Genomic DNA, 19,016 nt, shown 5'->3' on the forward strand with positions numbered 1-19,016 from the left:
TGCTGCGGCTGTATAGGGCATTGGTGAGGCCGCAGCTGGAGTACTGCGTGCAGTTTTGGTCGCCGTACTTACGCAAGGATATTTTGGCCTTGGAGGGAGTGCAGAGGAGGTTTACTAGGCTGATGCCGGAGTTGAGGGGGTTGAGCTATGAGGAGAGGCTGAATAAATTAGGCTTGTACTCGTTAGAGTTTAGAAGAATGAGGGGAGATCTCATTGAGACGTATAAGATGATGAATGGGATGGATAGGATAGAGGTGGAGAGACTCTTCCCGCTCAGAAAGGATAGTAGGACTAGGGGGCACAGCCTCAAGATAAAGGGGGGCGGTTTAGAACGGAGTTGAGGAGGAACTTCTTCACTCAAAGGGTGGTGAATCTCTGGAATTCTCTGCCTGTTGAAGTGGTGGAGGCTACCTCGCTAAATATTTTTAAGACGCGGGTTGATGGGTTTTTGATAAGCGAGGGGATTAAGGGTTATGGGGAGAGGGCGGGAATGTGGAGCTGAGCCAAGACAGATCAGCCATGATCTTATTGAATGGCGGGGCAGGCTCAAAGGGCTAGTTGGCCTACTCCTGCTCCTATTTCTTATGTTCTTATGACGAAGGGGCAGAGCCCCAAAAGCTAATGGCTTGTGCTACCAAATAAACCTGTTGGACTTTAACCTAGTGTTGTGAGACTTCTATCTGAAGAAGAGCAGGGAAGTTCTCCCTTGTCCCCACTCTGGTTTTACAGCTCGTCAGTCCATGGCCCCTACAGGATGCTGGCTGCCACGAAGTGCATATGACCACTTTATCTGGCCTCCTGAACAATCCTTTCATCACTGTCTATAATCCAAGCCAGTCATTGTCCATACTTAGTTCTGCCAATCAGTGTCTGTAGCTGCTGCACAGTGGTCATACCACTCACCCAGAGTGCCTGTATCTCCTCCCATGCCCACATTAAGTAGTCTCACAACATCAAGTTAAAATCCAATAGGTTTATTTGATAGCACAAGCTTTCTGAGTGTTGCCCCCTCATCAGGTGAGTGCCCACATCACGCCCACATTGTCAGTGCTAAACACCTCCACAGATTAACGCCCATATCCCTCATCATGGTCAGGGCCCAATTTTCCAACTCGCCCCCTCCCCAGATTGGTCAGTCCTTTTCCATGATGCTTCCCCATTGTTCAGTCCCTCCCCATGATGTTCCCCTCTGGTCAGTCCCTCCTCATGATGTCCCCATTGATCTGTCCCTTCCAATGATGCCCCCCCACTGGTCAGTTCCTCAAAATGATGCTTTCCCCCCGCTTTGGTCAGTCCCTCTCCATGCTCCTCCCCACATTGGTCAGTCCCTCAAAATGATGCCCTCCCCTCACTGGTCAGTCCCTCAAAATGGTACTCCCCCATTGGTTAGTCCCTCCCCCTAATGTCCCCCATTGGTCAGTCCCTCCTCATGATGTCCCATTGATCTGTCCCTTCCAATGATGCCCCCCACTGGTCAGTCCTCAAAATGATGCCCCCCATGATGTTCCCCATTGGTCAGTCCCTCCTCATAATGCCCCCACTGATCTGTCCCTTCCAATGATGCCCCCCCCACCACCATTGGTCAGTTCCTGAAAATGATGCCCCCACCCCACTCCACTGGTTAGTCCCTCAAAGTGATGCTTTCCCCATTGGACAGTCCCTCCCCATAATGTTCCCCCATTGGTCAGTCCCTTCCTACGATTCCCCCCGCCTCATTGGTCAATCCTCCTGAGTGCTGCTCCCCCACTGGCCAGTCCCTCCCCATACTCCCTCCATTGGTCAATTCCCCCCCCCACTTTGGTCAATCCCTTCTCTTGATGCCTCAGCACCCACCCCCCCCCCCCGCCTTGGTCAATCCCGCCCCCTGATTCCCCCCTATTGGTCAGTCCCTCCCAATGACGCCCCCCCCACCCCGTGCTGCTTCCCCACTGGTCAGTCCCTCCTCCATTGCTCACTGCCCTTTCCACCCCCACCCCCCCTCACCTGGGGGTCGGTGACCCGCTGGCCGGTGTGGGGTCTGTCCCTCTCCCCACGGGAAGAGTTTGGGGATCAGCACAAAGACACACAGGAAGAGACACAGACCCAGCGCTGTCTGCTGCCCCAGCGCCATGCTCACTCCTACGGGTCGCCAGCCGCAAGCCGCCGCACTAGCGGTTTCGAAACTCAATCGCGTTCCCCCCGACACTGAGCGCCCAGCCTGCCTGACTCACTCTGCAACAGTGGGAAATGTAGAAACATACATGTTTGCAGCGCAGAGTCGATGCAGGAAATACCATTCAGTTGGTGTTTTTTTTTCCTATAATATCTGATCCTACCTCTCGAAAAGTAGTTACAACTTTTTGTGGATTAATGACTGGGAGAACCCAACCTCCTTAAATTAGACGTGGCATCTTTATCAATGACACAACTGGAGCACCTTCTCTATGGGAACACCATCACCTGGAAGTCCCTCCCCAAGTCATTCACCATCCTCACTTGGAAATATATCACTGTTCCTTCACCGTCACTGGGTCAAAATCCTGGAATTTCCCAAAACTAACTGCACTGTGGATGTATCTACACCTCAGGGACTGAAGCATTTCGAGAAAATAGCTTTTGAAGGGCAACTACGGTTGGGCAATAAATTGGCCAGCCAGTATAGCCCACACCCTGTAAATGAGCAAAAATAAAATTACAAGTTTAAAAATCACAGAATCCTTACAGTGCAGAAGGCCATCGAAACTACACCAACTCTCTGACAGACTATATTACCCAGGTCCTCTTCTCTGCTCTATTCCCTTAACCCCACACATTTACCGTTGCTAATCCATGTAAGGTACATATCTTGGGACACTAAGGAGTAATTTACCATGGCCAATCCTGCCAATTTTTGGACTATGGCAGGAAACTAGAGGATCCGGAAAAAACCCACAGAGGGAACGTTCAAACTCCATACAGTCATCCAAGGCCAGAATTGAACCTGGATCTCTGGAGCTGTGAGGCAGCAGTGCTACCATGCCACATCTAGTGGTTAGCACTGCTGACTCACAGGAAGAGGAAGAGAATATTACTTTCTTGCTCTTTCTTTCTTTGTTTTCAGATGGAAACTGTTCATCATTCTGCTATTCGCCTCTGCGTGAATGTGATAATTATGGAGTAAATATGATAATTAAAAAGACGGTAAGCAGTGAGAGTGCAGAGATGCTCAGCATGAATTAGATAGACTGAGCTAATGGGCATATGCATGTCAGATGCTGTATAATGTGGAAAAGTGTGAGGTTATCCACTTGGTTGCAAAAATAGGAAGGTAAATTATTATTCAAATAGATGTAAATTGAGATTGCTAGATACTCAGTGAGACCTTGGTGTTCACATGCATCAGTCGCTAAAAATAAGCACACAGGTACAGCAGGCAGTAAAGAAAGCAAATTGTATATTGATCTTCAAAACAAGAGGATTTGAGTAGAGGAATAGGGATGTTTTACTGTAATTGTAGAAGGTGTTGGTGAGACACACCTGGAATATTGTGATTTTTGTGTCCTTATCTGAGGAAAGATGGCCTTGTATAAAGGGAGTGGAATGAAGGTTTACCAGGCTGATTCCTGAGATAGCAGGACTGTCATATGAGGACAGACTAAGTCTGTTAGGATTATAGTCACTGGAGTTCAGAAGAGTGAGAAGAATCTCATAGAAATGTATAAAATTATAACAGGATTAAACAGGATAGATTCAGAAAGAATATTCCTGATAGTGGGAGACCTCAGAACTAGTGGTCATCATTTTGAGAATAAGGAGTAAGCCTTTTAGGATTGAGGTGAAGAGAAATTTATTCACCCAGAGAGTAGTGAATCTGTGGAATTCACGACCACAGGAAGTAGCTGAGGCCAAAAAGTTATGTGACTTGAAGAAGGAATTAGATGTAGTTCGAGGGGCTAAAGGGACCAAGGGATATGGGGGGAAGAAGGGATCAAGGTATTGAATTGGATGATCAGCCACAATCAAAATGAATGGTGGAACTGGCTCAAAGGGCTGAATGGCCTACTCCAACTTCTATTTTCCAAGTATCTTTTGATGTATATACCACCCAATTGATAAATTTTTGAGCATTAAAGGAATTAAAGGTTATGGTGAGTAGGCAGGTAGGTGGAGCTGAGTCCACAAAAGGATTAGCCATGATCTTATTGAATGGCGGAGCAGGCCCAAGAGGCCAGATGGCCTGTTCTTGCTCCTATTTCTTATGTTTCATCATTCTGCCACTCATCTCTTCACCGGACATCGTCGGTGGAATGGTCCCGAAATAATTCCGAGTGTCAAAAATCAGCGAGCTATCCCACACAATTTTCCCACACTCTATCTGGTAATTGGGAGTTTCAGTGGTTGGGGGGGGTGGGGGGCAGCGGAGGTGCTGCTGACTGCTTGGCATGCGCCCTAATCTCCCATTTGCTGTGTACAACTGTATGGGAAATCTGTCATCCCCCTCCACCATGGACATTGCCCCTTTCCCACCCAACCCCCCAGGATTGCCACCTCCAATCACTTGCCCCCACAATGAACCCGCCATCATCAATCTCCCCCATAGACACACCTCCCCCAATTGCCACCAGCACCCATAGATCCCCCCCCACCGATCACCACTGCCATCCTTCCCATGGACACCCCTCCTGAACACCTGTCCCCCTCAGTGATCCCCCTGACCACCTGGCCCCTGGTCCTACCAGCGAGGCCATCACATCTGGTCCCCGTTAGTGGGGAGCATCTGTGATCCTCACCGGTGAAGACCTCCACTGGCAAGGTCAGAAAGGTACATGAGCCTGGACTATTATTTCCTGGGCTCACCAATAGCACCTAAATAAGATTACGCTGGCAAAAATGGCCTGGGAGGATCGCGAGTCGTCCAACTGTGGGTGCAATTCGAGTTTTTAACCTCCCACTCAAATTTCCCACCCTGCTCTTTGACCAGTGCAGCGGGACAGAAATCTCACACTGCTTTTGCCTCTTTACTTATCTCATGACCACTCCCTTTGTACCATCAATCCTTTTGTCATTTAATATCTCCTGATTTTCTTCCACTCTATCAGAGATCTTCGCCTTTTTTCCATCATCATTCCACCACCTCCCTTCCCACCCAACACACTGATGAAAATGTCATGGAGCTGAAATATTTCCTCTGTTTCTGCCTCCTCTTCTGCTTGTATTTCCAGCATTTTTGTGAGGCACTAAGTCATGATGCTTGTTTGGAAAGCCGGTGCAGACACAATAGTCATCACCTTTTCCCAAACATAGGGGTGTTTAAAATTAGAGGGCATATGTTTAAGGTGAGAGGGGAGAGATACAAAAGTGTCCAGAGGAGCAATTTCTTCACTCAGAGGATGGTGAGTGTCTGGAACAAGCTGCCAGAGGTAGTAGTAGAGGCAGGTACAATTTTGTCTTTTAAAAAGCATTTAGACAGTTACATGTGTAAGATGGGTATGGAGGGATATGGGCCAGTGGGCAACTGGGATTAGTTTAGATTAGAAAAACTGGGCAGAGTGGACACCTGTGGCGGAAGGCCCTGTTTCCATGCTGTAAACTTCTATGATGGGCCGAATGGCCTCCTTCCGTGAGAATTCTGTGTATCTATGAGATCCCCTAGTCTGAGAGTTCGGAAGCAGAGCTGCAAAACTTGGGTTCCAGTTCAAGCCCCCGTGCAATTTTTGCAGCGTTAGGTTGGCCAGTATCAGGACATTATCCCCAACCTCCACATCATTCTGAGTGAGTCAAGGTGCCTTGGCGGAGTGTCAGGACACACCCCTTGCTTTCTGATTGTGTCAATGCAAACGGTGCGGTTTCGTCAAGTTAAAAATGATCTTTCTCGGCGGAAACGCTGTCTTGTGGTCATAACTTGCGAATTTTTTTGGACTGAAATTGGAGAAATTCTGTTGAATAAGTTGCAAAGTTACGGAAGTTTAACTTACTCTGAAGAAAGGTGGCAGAATGTGGAGATCGTGGTGCTCCAGCGTTTCGCCTCATTTATGGTTCTACTTTGCTGTTCTTGGTATCGGATTATCAAATGACATTAATAATGAAGATTTCATCAGGGAATGCATCCGCAGTCACAACTTATATCGATCGAAAGTAAACCCTCCTGCAAGCAACATGCTGTACATGGTATGGAAACGGGTCACCTTAAAAATGTTTTTACAATCTTATGCAATTGAAATGATTGCTACGTCTGGGAACAGAGTGGGCGAATTATTTCTTGTGAAACGAGTCTGTTCTCGCTTCGTTCTGTGATGAAGTATAGTTCTTGTATTTTAATTTGAAGTAGTTTGGGTGAAATTGTGAACTCTTAACTTTCAAATGAGCGGACTAAACCTATTTGTCAAAATGGTTGTCATCTCAGTGATCCACAAGTTCATAGATGACACCAGAAGTGGTTGTGCGGTAAATAGCGAATAGGAAGCAGAGGTAGGCAAATTCAGGCCGACCAGCCCCACAGGGCTGATCTCTTCCTGGTCTCCAATCCACCTCCCCACCTGTTCCCCATATCCCATTTTTAAATTAGAAATATATATATATCTCCTTCTTGAAACCATTCAACCATGTAGCAAGTTCCACAAATTCACCACCCTCTGCCAGAAGTAGCTCCTTCTAATCTGTTTTAAATCTACTGCCTCTCAACCGACACCTTTTCTAGGTTGCACCATAAGAGGAAACATTTGGTCTACATTTACTTTATCAATCCCTTTTAAAATCTTATATATCGTGATCAGATCCCCTCTCATCCTTCTAAACCCCAGCGAGTACAAGCCCAAACTGTTTAATCTCTCCTCATACATCAACCCTTTCACCCCTGGAATCAATCTGATGAACCTTCTCTGAACTGCCTCCAATGCCACCATATCCTTCCTCAAATAAGGAGACCAAAACTGAATGCAGTACTCCAGATGTGGTCTCACCAACACCCCATACAACTGCAACAACACTCCTCTACTTTTATATTCCAGTCCTTTTGCAATACATGCTAACAACACATTTGCTTTTTTATTATATGATGTTCTGCGATGCATGAGCTGCCAGAGGTCCCTCTCCCCAGACACATTTTGGATCTGCTTTCTACATAGTTAATAATTTGCATTCCTACTTTTCTGTTAGGATGGATGATCTCACACTTATCCACATTAAACTCCGTCTGCCAAATTTTGGCCCATTCTCCTAGTATATCTATATCTATCTGTAAAATCTTTATATTTTCTTCACTGCCTGCTTTCCCACCTATTTTAGTATCATCCGCAAATTTTGCTAGTTTATCTCTAGCCCTGCTTGCAAATCATTTATATAGATTGCAAATGGTTGAAGTTTGAAGATGGACCTCTGCAGCGCCCCATTAGTTATATTTCGCCAGCCAGAGAAGGACCCATGTATCCTGACCCTTTGCTTTCTGTCAGTCAGCCAGTCCTCAATCCAATCTAGTACTCTATCCCAATCCTCTTCTGGATCAAGTCTTTTATGCAGCATCTTGTCAAACAATACAGATGGGCTGGTCAGATAGGCAGAATAGTGGTAAATAGAATTTAACCTTGAAAAGTGTGAGGTGATGCATTTTGGGAAGACTAACAAGGCAAGGGAATACACAATGAATGATAGGACGCTCAGAAGTAAAGAAACAAAGGGAAATTGGAATTCATGTTTAAAGATCCCTGAACACAGCAGGACAAATAGGTAAGATGTTTAAGAAGGCACATGAAATACTTGCCTTTACTAGCCAATGCATAACATATAAGAGCAAGGATCTGTATAAAACAGTTGTTAGCCCATAGCTAGAGTACTGTGTGCAGTTTTGGTCATCCAACGGAAGGATGTGATTGCACTAGAAAGGGTGCAGAGGAGATTCACTAGAATGCTGCCTGGGCAGGAGAGTTTCAGCTATGAAGAGAGGCTGGTTAGGCTGTGGTTGTTTTCCTTGGAGCAGAAAAAACTGAGGGGGGACTTAATTGAAGTGTACAAAATTATGAGAGACATAGATAGGTGGTTAGGAAGAAACATTTCTCCTTAGTAAAGGGTCAGTAACCAGGGGTCGTAGATTTAAGGTAAGAAGCAGGAGATTTGGAGGGGGAATTTAAGGTAAAACATTCTCACCCAGAGGGTGGTGGGAATCTGGAACTCACTGCCTGAAAGGGTGGTAGAGGCAGGAACCCTCACAACATTTAAGAAGCATTTAGATGAGCACTTGAAATACTGCAGCATACAAGGCTGTGTACCAAGTGCTGGAAAAAGGGATTAAAACAGACGTTTGAGGCTGGCAGACACGATGGGCTGAAGCGCCTGTTTCTGTGCTGGGAAACTCTGTGAGTGGGATTTTCTGGCTGCGCTCACCCCGAAACTGGAAAATCCCACCAGAGTCAATGGACCTTTCCATGATTTGCCCCTTGCCCACTACGATTCCCATGGCGGGTAGGACGAGAAAATTCACCCTATGAATCTAAGATGAAAATCATGGCCAAGTGTTTGCAGTCATTGACATTGATGGTCAATGTTTTGGATATGATACATAAGCTAAATAGACAGGAAAGACATTTAAGCCATAACAGGTGAGAATGGTTTTCTGGCCCTAGACAGTATGAACGGATAAATGAACTGATCTCCATGGCTGGAGGTGGCAGTGTCCTCTGTTCTGTCTTTTTGAGCTAACCAAAGCGTTAGACCAAAGCCAACTTTAGTCCACCTCAAGAAGATCTTTCCTATCTGAAGTGATTGCTCTTTCTTGACAGCCTGTTTATATACCTTATTTCAGGGGGTATTCAGTTGCAAGTGGCAGATTTGAAAGTATTAGAGAAAGTGCAAAGATGTGTGGGTTAGGTTGATTGGCCATGCTAAATTACCCCTTAGTGTCCTGAGATGCGTAGCTTAGAGGGATTAGCGGGTAAATATGTAGGGGTACGGGGATAGGACCTGGATGGGATTGTAGTCGGTGCAGGCTTGAATTGCCTTTTCTGCACTGTAGGGTTTCTATGATTCTATGCAGAAGATGCTCACCAGATGAGAAATTTCAGTTATGAACACTGGAGAAATTGGGACTGTTTTTCTTAGCAAAAAGAAAGTTAAGGATTGGTAGGTGGACACAAAATCATGAAGTGTCTGGACAGAGTAGCTAGTGATAAACTCATCCCACTCATGAAAGGATCGAGAACAAGAGGGCACAGATTTAAAGTAATTATTAAGTGATATGTGGAGAAACATTTTTTAGGCAGGTTAGGGTTTGGAATGCACTGCCTGAGAGCGTGGTGGAGTCAGGTTCAAGAGAAACATCCAAAAAGAAAATAGACTGTTAATTGAAAAAGAATGTTCAGGGTAATAGTGGATTGGGACTGGGTGAGTCGCTCATTCATAAGAACATAAGAAATAGGAGCAGGAGTAGGCCATCTAGCCCTTCGAGCCTGCCCCGCCATTCAATAAGATCATGGCTGTTCTGTCGTGGCTCAGTTCCACATTCCCGCCCTCTCCCCATAACCCTTAATCCCCTCGTTTATCAAAAACCCATCAACCCGCGTATTAAAAATATTTAGCGAGGCAGCCTCCACCACTTCAACGGGCAGAGAATTCCAGAGATTCACCACCCTTTGAGTGAAGAAGTTCCGCCTCAACTCCGTTCTAAACCGCCCCCCCTTTATCTTGAGGCTGTGCCCCCTAGTCCTACTGTCCTTTCTGAGCGGGAAGAGTCTCTCCACCTCTATCCTATCCATCCCATTCATCATCTTATACGTCTCAATGAGATCTCCCCTCATTCTTCTAAACTCTTAACGAGTACAAGCCTAGTTTATTCAGCCTCTCCTCATAGCTCAACCCCCTCAACTCCGGTATCAGCCTAGTGAACCTCCTCTGCACTCCCTCCAAGGCCAAAATATCCTTGCGTAAGTGCGGCGACCAAAACTGCACACAGTACTCCAGCTGCGGCCTCACCAGTGCCCTATACAGCTGCAGCAAGACCTCCCTACTTTTATATTCAATCCCCCTCGCTATGAAGGCCAGCATCCCATTCGCCTTCCTGACCACCTGCTGCACCTGCAGGCTGGGTTTTTGCGACTCATGCACAAGGACCCCGAGGTCCCTCTGCACCGTCGCCTGCTGCAGTTTTTCGCCATGTAAGTAATAGTCCTTCCTACCATTATTCCTACCAAAGTGGGCCACCTTGCACATGCCAACATTAAATTCCATTTGCCAGTTCCTGGCCCATTCGCCCAGCCTATCTAGATCATTCTGCAGACTCTCCACACCCTCCGCGCAATTTGCCGTTCCACCAATCTTGGTGTCATCAGCAAATTTCGACACCATACACTTGGTTCCCTCCTCCAGATCATCTATATAAATGGTAAATAGCTGAGGCCCCAGCACCGACCCCTGGGGCACTCCACTAGTCACCAACCGCCAATCCGAATAGCACCCATTAACCCCCACTCTCTGCCTCCTATTTGACAACCAATCCTCTATCCACGCTAACACCCTACCCCCAACTCCATGCCCCCTTACCTTCTGCAATAACCTCTTGTGAGGTACCTTGTCAAACGCCTTCTGAAAATCAAGAAAGACCACATCCACCGGCTCTATCCACCGCCCTAAGCATGGAACCAGACAATTGCAGTTCCACCCAACTGGATGATGATGGAGAAACGTAAACGTAGGAAGGGAAGGAAGTAGTTACGTGCATCAAAGGCAACAAACAGGCTGAGGAGAATGAGGAAGGATAGATAACCTTTGTCACAGTGGCTTAGGGTGTCACGTATGACTTTGATGTGAGCCATTTCAGTGTTGCGACAGGGGTATACACCTCAGTGGAGGAACTCAAACTTGAAATTTCAGGAAAGATGGGAACAGATTTCATAGAATCATAGAAACCGTATAGTACAGAAAGAGGCCATTTGGCCCATCAGGTCTGTACCAACCACAAACCTACCCAGGCCCAATCCCCATATCCCTACACATTTTACCCTCTAATCCCTTTAACCCATGCATCCCAGGACACTAAGGGGCAATTTTATCGTGGCCAATCAACCTAACCCGCACATCTTTGGACTGTTGGAGGAAACCGGAGCACCCAGAGGAAACCCGCGCAGACACGAGGAGAATATGCAAACTCCACACAGACAGTGACCCAAGCCAGGAATCAAACTCAGGTCCCTGGAGCTGTGAAGCAGCAGTGCTAAACACTGTGCTACCGTGCCACCCTTTTGGGATGCAATTGAATGTTTAATAACTTTGGAGACACAAAGGAGTTTGGAGATGGCATGGATGTTTGCAAACATGGTGGGATCAAGGTTTTTGTTTTATATAGGGATGATTATGGCAGCTTTTAAGAATTGGACAATACATGAAGAAAGAGAACTGTTACCAATATCAGCTATTTAAAAATTCATTTATGGGATGTGGGTGTTGCTGGCTAGACTAGCACTTATCACCCATCCCTAGTTGCCCTTGAGAAGGTGGTGGTGAGCTGCCTTCCTAACTTGGGAACTAAAAAGTAACATCTGGACAGCAATTGTCCAGGTAGTAGGAGGTGAATCTCATGCACAAAATGAGCTTGGAGGGGGCATGAGAGAAAATAAGGCATGAGAGAAACATGCAAGTTCAGGGCTAGGCAGTGGGTAACTTTGGAGAAATTTTGGCCCAGTGGAAGAGTAGAGGATCTCAGTCATACTAGCAAAGGAAGTCTCTGCTTTTGTTGACGTATCAGGTGGAGAAGGTTTTAAGAAAACTGTTTGCAGCAAATATCCAATAAAGAAGTTAAATTTTTGAAATCTGAGACACATCTCTCTTATTAATTTTTTTTAGTCTTGGGATCGGATTCTTGCTAATGTAGCCTTGAAATGGAGTGAGAACTGCAAATTTGAACATAACAAAGACTTGCAAGTGCAAGGAAAACTTCATCCACTATTCAATGTTGTCGGAGAAAACATATATGTCATACAAGGTTCCTCTTTAAATGTCACCGGGGCAATAACAAGCTGGTATAATGAGGTTCGAGCTTATGATTACGCTACACGAAGGTGCTCAGCAATATGTGGCCACTACACTCAGGTAATCTATTTTGTACAAGTAATTTCATAGATCAAAATGAATATCAAAAATAGAATTTCCATTACTGTTTTTTGAAATCCTCCTTATTGATTTCATTTTACAAACAAGAATGATTAGGACTACTTACTCACAGGGCTGGTAAACACTGACATAGATTGGTTAGGCTAAATGGCCCATTTTCACATTTGAACTTCTGTGTATTCAAGATGTTAGAAGCAGATATTTCTGTGTTTCTTGAACATGCTTCTAAAAGCATGCTATGGTGCAGAGGGACCTGGGGGTCCTTGTGCACGAGTCACAAAAACCTAGTCTGCAGGTGCAGCAGATGATCAAGAAGGCGAATGGAATGTTGGCCTTTATAGCGAGGGGGATAGAATATAAAAGCAGGGAGGTCTTGCTGCAACTGTACAGGGTACTGGTGAGGCCGCAGCTGGAGTACTGTATGCAGTTTTGGTCGCCGCACTTGCAGAAGGATATATTGGCCTTGGAGGGAGTGCAGAGGAGGTTCACAAGGCTGATACCGGAGATGAGGGGGTTGGATATGAAGAGAGACTAAATAGACTAGGTCTGTACTTGTTGGAGTTTAGAAGGATGAGGGGGGGATCTTATAGAGACGTATAAGATAATGAAGGGGATGAATAGGGTAGAGGTAGAGAGATTCTTCCCTCTCAGAAAGGATAGCAGGACTAGAGGACACAGCCTCAAGATAAGGGGGGGAGCAGTTTAGATCAGAGTTGAGGAGGAACTTCTTCACTCAAAGGGTGGTGAATCTCTGGAATTCTCTGCCTGTTGAAGTTGTGGAGGCTACCTCACTAAATATATTTAAGTCACAGGTAGATAGGTTTTTGATAGACTGGGGAATTAAGGGTTATGTGGAGAAAGCGGGAAAGTGGAACTGATCTACTTCAGATCAGCCATGATCTTATTGAATGGCGGGGCAGGCTTAAAAGGCCTACTCCTGCTCCTATTTCTTGTGTTCTTATGTAAAACATCTGAGTCTTACAGAATTATGTCCTCTTACTTTTATATTCTGTGCCTAAATTACATATTACACATGACTTACTGGGCCATCTATTAGCTTTGTAACCAGTTTTTATAGGGATATACTAATCTATCTACAACATTCAGGAAATACATTAAGAGGTGGGCAGATATAACTGACTGTATCATTCCTTGAACAATGTGGCTATCAGGTATCCATTTTTGTGCATCCTTTCTTTTTATATACTCAATGTTTTATAGAAAGTAAAACTAGATCAGAGTAAACTATCAATTCATAAAAGAGAGAATTGTGAAGTACCCAATTGAGTTTAATACATCAGGTGATTATGTTTCAGGTATTGCTTTTACTCACAATTGGTGATTTCTCTTCCCCGTTTTATTTCAAGCTGGTCTGGGCTTCAAGTTACAAAGTTGGCTGTGCATTTCATATATGTCCATCAGGAATTGCTGGCTTTACAACTCGCACTTCAGTCAATTTTGTTTGTGATTATGGACCAGCGTAAGTCACTTTTAGTATTGGATGCATTTTTGATGGTATGAATGTTCATAATACAAATATTTAAGCACCATTCTTTTCCTTGCAGTGGAAATTACCCAACACACCCTTATTTAAAAGGAAAAGCCTGCAGTGAATGCTTTAAAGATCGTTGTGAGAATAATTTGTGCAGTAAGTTTGAGTCACATTTTTCTCTTTGAATGTGTACCAACTCAGTAATTTTGTCAGCAAACAGTAATTTTTTGTTTAAAGTTGCAGTTGTATTCCTAAATTGTGCAATTTTAATTGAAAAAACTTTGAGCGAATCAGATTTTTTGATTACGATCAATTTAAAGATGAAGTTATAGTTCTGTAGGATCTGTCATCGGAAATTTAAAAAGAAAATACCCTATAAATTGAAATACTTAATGTTCTTGAATTGCTCTATCCATAAAAGAAATAGCTTTCCACTTAAAATAAATTTGAAAAATATAAATATGCTAACTCTGTCTATTTACCTCCCACTGCTGATGTCCCATTTACTGACTTCTACTCCACAGTTTGTCACCTCTCCTGCTCACCAATTCCCTGGCCCTCGCTATGAGCAAGGACTCAGGAAAGGGGTGGCAAGACAGAAAGCGAGTCTGAGAGTGAGAGAACCTGCAAGTGAGAGGGTTGTGGTTAAAAGTAACGATCAGGAGGGTTGGGATGGGGCGGGCGGGGTGATGGAACGAAGAACAAAGAACAAAATCAGCCTGGGAAACAGGCCCTTCGGCCCAACGAGTGGGATGTGGTGAGTGAGATGGTTGGGAATAGAAGCGATGAATGGGAGGGTTGTGGAGATAAGCAGAAAGCAGCAGGGTTGGGGAGGCAGCATCAAGTGGGAGAGTTGGGGAAGGAAGTGGTGAACAGGAGTTGGGGAGAGAAACCGAAAGCAGGAGTGTCAGGGAAGGAATTAGCGAGCGCAAGTGTTGAGGAGGGATACAATAAGCGGAGGGTCAGGAAGCAAGAGAGGCTGCTCCAAAATGATGAATGGGATGGATAGGATAGAGGTGGAGAGACTCTTCCTGCTCAAAAAAGACAGTAGGACTAGGGGGCACAGCCTCAAGATAAAGGGGGGGCGGTTTAGAACGGAGTTGAGGAGGAACTTCTTCACTCAAAGGGTGGTGAATCTCTGGAATTCTCTGCCCGTTGAAGTGGTGGAGGCTGCCTCGCTAAATATTTTTAAGAAGCGGGTTGATGGGTTTTTGATAAGAGAGGGGATTAAGGGTTATGGGGAGAGGGCGGGAAAGTGGAACTGAGCCACGACAGATCAGCCATGATCTTATTGAATGGCGGGGCAGGCTCGAAGGGCCAGATGGCCTACTCCTGCTCCTATTTCTTATGTTAAAATGCCACCAATCGGGGCATTGGCCTGGCAGAAAACCACACTAAAGCAGATGTCCTATGCTACGTGTGCTGCCCCATTGTATCTAGCAGTGAATGAAGCAACTTAAAAGGGGAAGCTGCTGTCTTACCTATTTATTTCTCTTTTTTCTTTTTTTTATCAGGGAACGCAACACTTGAAATGTTAAGTGAGTATGCTTTAGTATATAGACAAAAGTTATTTTTCAATGTAAGGGAATGTGATTTACTTAATTGCACTTGTTTGTTTTGTTTCTTGCAGATAATTCAGATCCCTCATGTGATAATTACTGTATTTCTGCTTTAGTAATAAGGACATTGTCTTGCATTGTTATTGCTGTTGGAGTATACATTGTACAAAAAAAATTTCCAGACATATTTGCTTATCTGTAACAAACATCAATATTCTATTGATGTTTAATCACTGTTCAGTTAAACATTAAGTTTGATATGTTTGAGGGGACAGGAGGAAGTGGCATTTTATATCAAACAACTGAATTTTGATGTGCAAAAAATGAATTGGTTACAAATGGCTCTATTTTACCATTTCGCTTCTGGATGGGCGAACATGGCGGTAAAGGGGGAAGTGCCAGTAAGCAGCCCATTAAGTCAATTTAAATGCATTTAAATGGCCACCGCACCATTTTGGGTGTGGTCCCAATCGTGGCCATTTTTGGGCCTTGGTAAAAGGGGAACCAGCGCGAAGGCAGGTGCAGATCGCGCCTAACTTTACCAAGTTTTTGCACCTGAAAACGGGCGCAACTTGATGGTAAAAGTGGGCCCATAGTCAACGAAATATAGGAAGTATTTTTCATCAACTTCCCCAAATAAACATAGAATATATGATTTTATGTCAAAACAGTAGCCTCAAAATTCTTGATGAGCCATTGGGAAGAAACTTCCATCTACTCAAATGACCTCAAAAATTATACAGTGAAAAATACCAGCATTGGGGTAATAATGCCAATTAATATTTATATAGAATCTGTGTAGTACTTCACAGGGATATAACCAAACATAATTTCACACTGCATCACAGAAGATATTGGAGCAACTGCCCAAAGACCTGGAAATAATCCAATAGATCAGGGCTGGATTGTGGCAGACTAAGTGATCGTGAAGCACAAGACAGGGCATCCAAAGGCCTAAAGTGAAAATTTGGGTGAAATATGTTCGAGAATTATTCAGTGAATGGAGGGAAGCGATTTTTGTGAGACACAGGAAAAATGACTAACAGGTTTAAATTTTGGTTAAATGGCCAAGAAGCGAGTTCTATGGACTGTCAGAATGGGTGAAATAATGCAAAGTAAGAACACGTGTTACAAGTTATAATAGTGTGAGGTTGCATTTGCCATTAGAGAGAACGGTGAAAATCTGGAGAAAATCAGGAAATGTGATTCTCTCTCGAGATATCACATTCCATGATTTTCCCCATACCTTTCTGGTGATGTAGCAAGGTTCATGCTCATAAACAGTGAGAATCTCATTTTAATGCATTTATATGAATTTTAATATTATTAAACACCCCCCTACCCACCATATATTGACCACTAGCCATATTTTCAAACCTCACTGACCTGACATGAGGTGTATAACGTTCATCCAGACATGAACCTGTCGTGGGGATCCCCGTGGGGCAGTAAAGGTGAGTAAAGTTCCTGTGGAAGAGGGGCATGGCAAGGCAGTGCTCTATGCCAGTAGACCATGCCAACATGGCAGTGCCAAACTGTGCTTGGGAGCAATGCCAGGGATGGATCCTAGTGCAGCCTCATGGGGGGTAGGGGGAGAGAAAGAGGGTCTTCTTGCCAGCTTTGATTGTAGAGGGGTGGGGAGGAAGAAATGAGACCTGCATGGTAGAGTGGGAGAGGGAGGTTATTTCTTTCCTCTGATTGGGGAGCCCTTTGCTGGCAATGTTTAGGCCCCGCCCCTCAACACTGATGGGGTAGCATGGTGGGCAAGGACTGTACAGTGGCTAGCACTGCTGCCTCACAACACCAGAGACCCAGGCTCAATTCTGGCCTTGGGTGACCGTCTGTCTCCCCATGTCTGCGTGGGTTTCCTCTGAGTCTCCTCTCTCACTCCACTGATGTGCGGGTTAGGTTGATTGGCCATGCTAAACTTTCCTTTAGTATTGGGGCATTATGTGGGGTTATAGGGGTTAGGGCCTGGGTTTGATTGTTGTTGATGCAGACTTGACGGACTGAATGGCCACCTTCTGCACTGTAGAGATTCTATGATGGCATGAATCATTCCCCTCCAGCTTTTTACTTTCTAACAAAGTGTCATAAGATCCAGCGACAAAACCTGCCTGTTTCTCCAAAGAGAAACACGCCGATTTTCAGTCAGATCCTGTCACTATGTCATTTTTTGGTAAGATTCTGCTTAGCATGTCTAAAAATGATTTGACTGATAAAAAACAATCAAATACCGGAGAAAGAGTTTCTGCCATGTGAGAGAGAGATCTTACAGTAGTAGTCCCAAAATGCATTGAAATGCAGGTTGAATAAATTACACAATGAAGGGAGGGCTAAGCGACAGTCTTCACACTGGACTATCAACAGAAGTCCTTATGACCATGCCATTTTGGTGGCTGCCAATAAACTAGAGGGTAAATCAATTTGAGAGGTAAAACCAAAGGAATTAGATATTGGAAGGAATTTGAAGTTTATTCTGAAGTGCCAGATACAAGGCCAGTCTCGTTGTAGATGGATATGTACAGAAAAGATCTGTGCGGATGGGACTCAAAGTTAAAGCAAGGCTAGTTGCTCAGTTTGGAGCATGACTGAGCAATGCAGATGTTAGTGTGGACTGTCTCACATTAGGAAAAGTAATCCTGAAAATCTTTTTTTTATCTCTTTTGGTTACGTATTAGTGGGCATATGGATCAATTGACATAACAGCTGTGTTTCCACAGGGTGGAAAATTTCAGGGAGAGATTGCTCTGAAACGGCCTAGAGAGGCAAGTGATGCAGAGGGAAGCTATAGAAACTAAATGCATCTCTGGCCTGATCTTGAGGTTGTGACATTTTTCAGTGAGATCAATTTTGCTGAAAAGAGAACTTGTTCAACTAAAAGCAAATACAACAATGTTTAATTGGTATTAGAAGTGGAAACTGCTGGGCATAGAAACATAGAAACTAGGAGCAGGAGCAGGACATTCTGCCCTTTGAGCCTGCTCAGCCATTCTTTATGATTATGATTGATACTTGATCTCAATGTCATGCTGCCATTTTCTCCCTACACTCCTTGATTCCAAAAAAATCTAAAAAAAATCTCTCTGGAATACATTCAGTGACTTGGCCTCTACAGCCCTAGTGGTAGAGGATTCCACAAAGTTCGCTACTCTTTGAGTGAGGAGATTTTTCTTCATCTCAGTGCTAAGTGGTCTACTCCATATCCTGAACTACGTTCCTGTTTCTAGATTCCCCAGCCAGGGAAAACATCCTGCTTGCATCTAGTCTGTCCAACTCTGTTTGAATTTTATACATATCAATCAGATGCCCTCTCATCCTTACAAACTCTGGTGAAAGGAGGTCCAGTCAAACCAATCTCTCCTCATAGGACAGGCCTGCCAACCCTGGTATCAGCCCACTGAACCTCTGCTGTACTCCCTCTTCAGAGACCAAAATACACAAAATACTCCAGGTGTGATCTCACCAAAACCTTACATGAATGCAAATAAGATATTTTAACTTTGAACTCAAATCCTCTTGCAATAAAGGCCAACATACTATTTGTCTTCCTAATTGTTTACTGAACCTGCCTCTCCACTTCCATTGATTGGTGTACAAGGATACCCAGGCATCTTTATGACACTGTGGAATTTCAGAAATATGTTATTAATTAGATTACTTATAAGAAGATTACAAGAAGAACTTGTACCAAAAGATTACTGGGGTTCAAGAAGAGAGGTGTCTTGTAATGTTTCAAAGAGAATTTGGAAAATAATTTATCTTTGGTTTGTTTTAAAATATTGTTCATGATTTTTTAAAATAATGACCTAAGCACATATAAACAGACATTTATTGACTGGTGGTGGGTTTTAGAATTAGGAGCTGTACATTTGTGATGTCTTACTTTGTGAATAAATCTGAAACTGACTAAA

At 44.3% G+C, this 19,016-nt stretch overlaps 2 protein-coding genes across 4 annotated transcripts in view; one reads left to right on the plus strand and one right to left on the minus strand.

Moving 5' to 3' along the window:
- The window catches only part of LOC145344282 (uncharacterized), a 23,301-nt gene extending 17,295 nt beyond the window's left edge, over positions 1–6,006 (minus strand). For 2 of the 3 annotated variants that reach the window (XM_080191342.1, XM_080191341.1), the window contains exon 1: positions 1,984–2,116. In XM_080191342.1, coding sequence (XP_080047468.1) covers positions 1,984–2,110 — 127 coding nt within the window. In that variant the 5' untranslated portion in view covers positions 2,111–2,116. Of the gene's footprint in view, positions 1–1,983; positions 2,117–5,933 lie in introns of those variants that run through there. The other variant, XM_080191343.1, reaches the window with a different exon arrangement.
- Positions 5,953–19,016, plus strand: LOC145344283 (glioma pathogenesis-related protein 1-like). Its single transcript, XM_080191344.1, has 6 exons — positions 5,953–6,126; positions 11,785–12,030; positions 13,419–13,531; positions 13,617–13,699; positions 15,058–15,081; positions 15,174–19,016. Exons 1-6 carry the CDS (start codon positions 5,953–5,955, stop codon positions 15,302–15,304), a joined length of 771 nt encoding a protein of 256 aa, XP_080047470.1. The 3' UTR covers positions 15,305–19,016.

Source organism: Carcharhinus amblyrhynchos, chromosome 6 (assembly GCF_965287045.1).
Source record: "Carcharhinus amblyrhynchos chromosome 6, sCarAmb.v2.hapA, whole genome shotgun sequence".
NCBI lineage: Eukaryota > Metazoa > Chordata > Chondrichthyes > Carcharhiniformes > Carcharhinidae > Carcharhinus > Carcharhinus amblyrhynchos.

Coding starts and splice junctions, on each gene's coding strand:
- LOC145344283 (XM_080191344.1), top strand. CDS start 5,953: ATGTGGAGATCGTGGTGCTCCAGCGTTTCGCCTCATTTATGGTTCTAC. Junction 6,127..11,784: donor CAAGCAACATGCTGTACATG/GTATGGAAACGG, acceptor AATTTTTTTTAG/TCTTGGGATCGGATTCTTGC. Junction 13,532..13,616: donor GTTTGTGATTATGGACCAGC/GTAAGTCACTTT, acceptor TTTTCCTTGCAG/TGGAAATTACCCAACACACC.